This window comes from Montipora capricornis, chromosome 13 (assembly GCF_036669925.1).
Source record: "Montipora capricornis isolate CH-2021 chromosome 13, ASM3666992v2, whole genome shotgun sequence".
Classification (NCBI taxonomy): Eukaryota; Metazoa; Cnidaria; class Anthozoa; order Scleractinia; family Acroporidae; genus Montipora; species Montipora capricornis.
This window is the reverse complement of record NC_090895.1, coordinates 5,498,042-5,505,541: the sequence shown is the minus strand read 5'-3', so window position 1 is coordinate 5,505,541 and position 7,500 is coordinate 5,498,042. Positions and strand designations below refer to the sequence as shown.

The 7,500-nt window shown below is 38.8% G+C and overlaps 1 protein-coding gene and 1 pseudogene across 1 annotated transcript in view; one reads left to right on the top strand and one right to left on the bottom strand.

Annotated features, from left to right (window-relative positions):
• Positions 1–3,149, bottom strand: part of LOC138029771 (tyrosine kinase receptor Cad96Ca-like) — a 10,299-nt gene extending 7,150 nt beyond the window's left edge. The window contains exons 1-7 of the mRNA XM_068877596.1: positions 3,061–3,149; positions 2,829–2,880; positions 2,511–2,698; positions 2,241–2,345; positions 2,143–2,161; positions 1,450–1,486; positions 50–377 (exon numbers count right to left, since the gene is read on the bottom strand). Of these exons, the coding sequence (XP_068733697.1) occupies positions 50–377; positions 1,450–1,486; positions 2,143–2,161; positions 2,241–2,345; positions 2,511–2,698; positions 2,829–2,839 (688 nt within the window). The 5' untranslated portion in view covers positions 2,840–2,880; positions 3,061–3,149. The remainder of the gene's footprint in view (positions 1–49; positions 378–1,449; positions 1,487–2,142; positions 2,162–2,240; positions 2,346–2,510; positions 2,699–2,828; positions 2,881–3,060) is intronic.
• A 180-nt stretch (positions 3,150–3,329) lies between these two features.
• Positions 3,330–6,668, top strand: LOC138030391 (ryncolin-2-like; annotated as a pseudogene).
• Positions 6,669–7,500: the final 832 nt, after the last annotated feature.

Genomic DNA, 7,500 nt, shown 5'->3' with positions numbered 1-7,500 from the left:
CTGACCGTTTGTTCCTAAACCAAAGCCATAAAGTAAAAAAGACTTTTACCTTTCAGCATTTTAACAGCCACAGTTTTTGTGCCAGAATGGAGTGGAAGGTTCCTTGCCGTTCCTTTGGCAACCTGGCCAAAAGCACCTTTACCAATGATCTTTTCCACTTTGACATCTTCTCTTGTTACTTCCCAAGACCGTGTTCTTATATCAAGGGGAGCATATTCAACATTCTGAGCGGAGTTATTAGGGCTACTTGGTCCTACGTCATAATGGGTAGTTCCTTGTAAGGGCATGTATGCAAGTTCAATGGGGATTCTTAACTGCTGATTAGAACTACTAGGTGGATCATTAGTAGGATTAAGCTCTTCCGTCGCAACTTCGTTCTGAAAAAAAAAAAAAAAAAAACAGATGCTCCCCGGGTTAAATTTCCTTCGTACCCGTTAGTATGCTTCATCATTCTTCAAAAATAGACTAACTAGAGGTAGGCGTAGCTCATTTGGTTAGTGCGCTGCTTTCGGGGCGAGACGTGCCCGGCTCGATCCTCGGTGACTTCAAGGTCTGTTTCGAGTTTCTCTTATCCGTTTAGCCGTAGCTTTAAATATCCGTAAAACGGAGCACTGACAGAGAGAGGGGAGTAAAGGGACCACCGTCGGCTTCCATTAATACCAGTTTCGTGATTGAATGAACTACCGACATTAAATAAAGTGACTTTACCTTTACTTTACATTAAAAAAAAGCAAAGACTATCATTACAGTCGCGCGAAATTTAGGCAGTTAATTAATAAGACTCAAACCAACGGCAATGCAATTGCAATGAATTGCTCTACGATATATGGGCAATCAAGCCATCTTGAAGCTGGTGCGGTGAGAGTTAACCGTACCATATCCTACACGAGATGAATGAATAATTCAGTGGGAAATTTCTGAAACATATGTTTTGAACGGCGCTTGACATGACTCTTGAGGAGAATGATCGCTCAGAGCAAAAAGTAAAGTAAAGTAACGCAACCATATTTAACGTCGATAAATCGTAACCGTAATTCAACTGACAAACCTGAGGTCGACGGTGCGCTCATTTTACTCCCCCCTCTCCATCAGTGCTCCGTTCTACGGGTATTTAAAGCTAATTAAGCTACACTGAGAGGAAAGAAGTCGAAACAAGGATTTGAGATCCGGGGATCGAACTCGGGACCTCTTGCACGAAGGCCGCGCACTTATACCGACTGTGCAATTACAATCACACTTTAAAATGTCCTTCACCCTTCACAGTTGATACCAAAAATACCTGTAGGAAATGAGTACATTGATTAATCTCAAATATTGACGTTTTTCTACGATGTAAAATAATCAAATCACGCCTTAACTGGCTGGAAATGGCAAAATGTGTTTCAGCAATACAAAAAGAAACAGTATCAGTCTATGAAATCATTTTGCATTTTTGCTTTCACAACTCACGTCATAAATTCTTCTATCTTCTGCAACCTTGTATGGCCTAATGACACATCGAAAGGTACGCAAAAATGTTACTTCCTCAAATTTAGACTTCGTTTAATTTTTACTACTCTCTCTTTTTTTTTTTTTTTTTTTTTTTTTTTAAAGTAATTGCCCGGAAAGAAATGAAACATTATTTCGGGCACGCGGTTTCTTTTATGGAAGAACCGAAAAGAAACAAGAGGGGACAAAACGGGTGACTTTCGAGTTATGTCATTGACACTTTGTTGGTGGACGAGAACAAAATATCTCTCATGATCTCCGTGTGTTTGTCCATCACCATTTGAGCATTGGACCATTGCGATCTGGCGCCTGCACGGATTGGTTGCAAATTCCTTACAGGAGAAAGTAATTTGGAAAGCAGCCTTTTTTACTGAGCAAAATTAATTCAGATATTTGCGATGATGGCAAATTATTGCCAGTTTCTTTTCAGCCAAAAGGAAGGTGTCACTTTAAAAAAAAAAAATTGCCTCTCGTTCTCATAACAAAGAAAACAGCTTTCCACGATTTGTCAAGTTATTTTCTTCCTACTATAAACGTTTACACTCTTAAACAATTTTTGCCCTAATGTAACATGACTTATATGGCACTAAGCATTTTACAGGAAATTCCAACTTTCCCCATAATTATAAATGGAGAAAAAATTAAACCACGTACCTTTTCTTTCTAGCAACGCCTAACAAAAGAAGATCAGATATACATTAAGTGCAAAAGAATGTAAAACACAATCATGGAAAATCCAGCAAATTATTCACCTAGCTTTCTGTGCTGCCAGACTATGACCAGAATTAGAAGAATGATGATAAACACAAGAACTCCAATGATTACCAACAGAGTGGTGCCGCATGTGCATTGGCATTCTTTGAAGAGAGATAAATTACATAATTAGTCAAAACTTTACACCAACGCTCATTTTTGAACCATCGTGACAATGATTGTAGTCGGCAAATCATCATCAGCTTAGCTACTAAACTTCCTACCACATCGAATCAAAGCCATCATAATCAATTAACAACTGTTTGTACCTTTTGTGATTCTTGTAGAAGTTGGCGATGCTGAACTCATCGATACAAGCTCTTTTATGGAATTGGGATCCACGATAAAGTTTCCGAATTTGTTTTGCCTGGCAGCATCCACCAGAGTAGATATTGCTTCATTTCCACCAACACTCCGAAGGAATCGTAGAGTTAGGTAAACAACCACACTACCACACCTGAAATATATAGAACGACCTAATGATTTACAAATGAAATTTAATAGCTACGACTAATAACAGAGAGGTAACGGTAATTGAGACTCATCGATAAAGTGTTGTGCAAAACCAGAATGACAGATTGACATACCGAGTTTCCATTTCAATACTGTTTAGTTCAAAGGTTGGAGCGCTTCGTTAACCTAAAAAGGAACAAAGCAGACACTGATAACAACATCTATGACGAAAAGAAAAGGAAATGCGTGCATCTAAAGCGTCCAAGCATTTTATGGCTGTTCCAAAAAAAAACCACAGACTACTTCATCAATCGTCATCAGTTTACAGTTAATAGCTCCGAGTGCACAAGAACATTTCATCCATACCTCTTTTCGAAAGTCCTGTTCTGAAAAATTATTGCAGTCCATGTTGGTGATGGTTAAAGCAATCCTTTGAATAGTTTCCATACGTTCTGAAACAATAAACACACACGAAATTCCACTTTCCTCAACTTGTATTAAAAACGATTCTAAGAACTACGTCTTCCTACTATTATCATACACCCAACAAAGATTGTACAAAAAAAGTAATTATAATCAGTTGTGGAGTCTAAATTCAAAATTCGTCTTGTATAAAGACGGCCACAAGACGCATTATGCGTCTGGACGAAGAATCTGTTTTAGTGTGCGTCTTCGAAGACGAACTAAAACTGGAAAGTTCGTCCAGACGCATTATGCGTCTAGTGCCCGTCTTTATACTAGACGAATTTAACAGACGCAGAAAAAATGTTTGCCCAAGTTCGTCCAAGACGAATTATGCGTCTCCTATAGTTCGTCCCGTCTTTACACTAGACGGATAACATGAGAGACGAACAATTCGTCTGGACGGATTATGCGTCTCTAGTATAAAAACGGCCAATGGCCGTTTTTTTATACTTGAGACGCATAATTCGTCGCGGACGAACTTGGGCAAACATTTTTTCTACGTCCGTTAAATTCGTCTAGTATAAAGACGGGCACAAGACGCATTATGCGTCTGGACGAAGAATCTATTTTATCGTGTCTTCGAAGACGCACTAAACTGGAAAGTTCTTCCAGACGCATTATGCGTCTAGTGCCCGTCTTTATACTAGACGAATTTAACAGACGCAGAAAAATGTTTGCCCAAGTTCGTCCAAGACGAATTATGCGTCTCATATAGTTTCGTCCCGTCTTTACACTAGACGGATAACATGAGAGACACATAATTCGTCTGGACGGATTATGCGTCTCTAGTATAAAAACGGCCAATGAAGGCAAGCTTCAATGGCAAACTTGTAAGGCTCCTCCTTGCCAACGAAAAATCATTTAATTGCGCCCGCGGCCTCGTTTCCTTGTTTTATAAATTGATCTATAGCTCTAACTATGGCTGTATAAAATAGACAGATATCAATATGTTTTTTTGATTTTGCTTAACAGCAAATCTGAGCTCGAGGTTTTCCATGAGCGAGAGACTTTTTCTAATAATCTCTGATAAACAAATTTATTCCGAAGCACAAAACCATCAATCAAAGATGAGAATAACGCAAAGTCAAATTGACTATTTCATCATCCCGTACGAGGGTTTCTCTTCGTGGCACCAACGGCCGGTTGTCTTAAAAGTTGTCAGAATCACCTAAAATGGTTTCCACAATGCTTTAAAAGCTCGTTTAGTGAGTTTGTAGCAGCCCTTCAAAATATATATCTGTTCGGATGTTCTACGGGAATTTCAGGTTGCTGTAGAACGTCCTTCATGGCTTTTTTGCCTTGTCCTGAAGTTAAAGAAATCGTGACGGGTCTGATAAAAAAAAACTTTACATTAAGTAGTCGTCGTTTTTTCCCGCAAATTTTAGGGAACGTTTGCCCTTAATATGATTCTCAAAAAAACTACGGCCAAAATGATAGAAGTTATAAATCTTCAAATTTTCTTCCAGCGTCACAGTTCACTCTTACTCAGCTTAGCAAAATTTAAACGTTCTTCAATGTGGTTTCGAAATTTCTACGCATCTCTTCGCACTCTTCACACTTCATTACTTTTCTGAAATAGCTAAATCTCTGTTCAGAAGAAATGTCGAAAAAATCTTACTACACCTCGAAAGTTTAAGTTCGAATATTTGAAAATGTTAACCCACCATCCTTCCGAACAGACAATTACCGAAATAATAATTACTCGTTGGGTGCCCATGTTCTTTTGCTAGAAAAATCTCATAAAATTTTGATGAACTCTCCTATTGTCAGCAGAAAGTTGTCAACTGCCTCGTCTGTGAGTCACTACAATGTGTTGTTATTTGATTGGTAGGAATCGATGAATTCAGCATTCCCAAAATAGAGCGCAGGAGACAAGAAAAATCTGGTTTGGAAAGACTAAATGAACTGAACCTCAAGTCTTAGAAATCATTTTATACCCGCAGTTTTTGCTTCCACTTCACAGAAGAGTTTTCCTGAAAGAACCAGTGCACAATGGCATTCCAGCTAGCTCTGCTTTTTACTGGGGATTTTCGTTGGGACATTTGCCAAAACTTCTGTGCAAACAACAAAAAGCCCTGGTATTAGTAAACCCCAGTGCAACGTGAATAACAACTTTTACGCCGGACCACACTGCTGTAAGAAGATCGAGCAGCAACTCACACTGAGATCAAAGAAGCAATAACTGCGCTGAAAGCAAACGAATCTGGCGGCTCTCAAGACAAAGGTCTGCAGTTATACATTTTAGATACATTTACTTCGAAGACACCAGTCGGGTTAGAATTTTCACATCTGTTCCGTCGCAAAAATCAATCAAATTACGATCAATTGCTTTTGAAATATTCGCTAGCTCCGTATAGTATTTCCCTGTGTGATGTCTATTCAACTTTTTAGAGGATAGAGATAACGATGAAACCAAAACATATCTAACAGGAATTCATCCCGCTTATGTAATTTTTAGTCAACAAGAACTGCGCCGATGTTTACAATTCTGGCGAAAAGATAAGTGGTGTGTACAAAAATCGATCCCGATGGTCTGGGAGAATTTGAAGTGTACTGTGATCACAAAACTGCCGGCGGAGGATGGACGGTCTTTCAAAAAAGACAAGACGGCTCCGTAGATTTCTTCCGCGCGTGGGACGCCCTACAAACGAGGCTTTGGTAATCTAAACGGAGAGTTTTGGCTTGGACTGGACAAGATTCACCGCCTGACTGTAAGCAGCAGCAACAAGCTTCGCGTGGACTTGGAAGACATTCATGGAAATACAGCATTTGCCGAGTACAGTTCAGTTACAGTGGCAAGTGAGCGAGCAAAATACCAGCTGAGTTGGGGGGGAAATATTCAGGTTTGCAAACTCTGGTGATTTAATAAACAACCCTTTGTTAATTAAGATAGACACACTTTCTCATTTCAACTAGGTGTGCAGTCTGTCTCTAACTGATAGAACTCAGTTCTACTGTGATGTCAAAGAATTTTATCTCGCTTTGACTGACAGAATAAGTTGTATATGTAAGCCAGTGAGTTAGCTAAAAAAAAAAGAACAGAGCAAGAAACTGAAAAAACCTGGTAATCATTTCACTCACGTGGTGATAAACACGTTACATCGATTTCATGTCGGTGGCAAGTAGAGACAACAAACAATCTCAAGTGCGTCTTAAGAATTTTTAGCATTTTTAAACAAGTTTTTAAAACTGCTTCTTATTTTGATTGCTTAATTGTTTTTTCTTTTTTTTTTTTTCTTTTCATTCAGGCACTGCAGGTGATTCCCTTGGCGTTCACCGCGGCCATGCGTTTAGCACCAAGGATCGCGATAATGATGACTATTTAGCTGGCAACTGTGCGTCAGGCTACAAAAGTGGCTGGTGGTTCGAGAAATGTCACTACGCCAACCTGAATGGTCTGTATCTTAATGGCAAGACCGATTGCAAGTGGAATGACCTGGTATCATTGGAAAAATAGTAACTACTCTGTCAAGCGGTCTGAGATGAAAATACGACCACAGAACTTTTAAGCCTCTGTGTCATTTGTATCCGTGACATGCCCGTTACTATATATATCAATTGCTAAACAGGGGATGGATCTTATTGGTCATCAATGAATCGAACTGCTTAACTCGCACAACCGTGTAAAACACTCGATAGGTTTCACAACAAAAAAATTCTCGCGATTACATATTAGTAGCATACCGCGCATGTTATCATCCGGTAGATTTAGATATATCAATACTTGCTTAGTTTCACAGAACCAGTAAGCTGGGAATGCTTCAATAAGGTTCGCTAATGATGACCAATGATAAATGTTCTTCTTCTTTCCTTGTCTGCATGGTAGTTTTTACCCTTTTATTTTTCAAGAAAGAAAAGTAAATTGCCTTCTCTCAACAATTCATTGCCTTTTTGCTCTCACAAAGACCTTTTCACAGAAAAACCCAAAGCAGCAACAATTTCAAAAAAGAGAATATTGCAAGATATTAAGCTACCCATTTACTTTAGATGACACTAAAATTTGCAAATGTCTTGTTGAAAGGAACTTATACTCCTGATATTTGCTCGCCATTGGTAACTGGTTGACTACAACACTTGCGGCTTAAGTTTGCAATTGCCCCACTTCACTTCCCTAATATCTCTAAATTAATCCCAATTGGATCAGTTATCAATCTCAAGCCATTGAACTAGTTTGTCGTTAAAAGACACTTTAAAATGGAAACTATCAATGTTGCTCGTGACTTAATCAACAGCAACGATTATTTAACCTCTGTAGATTTATCAGATGCTTATTTCAGTATCCCAATTCATGAATCGTATCGAAAATTTCTACGGTTTATCTGGAAAGAACAACTCTTCGAG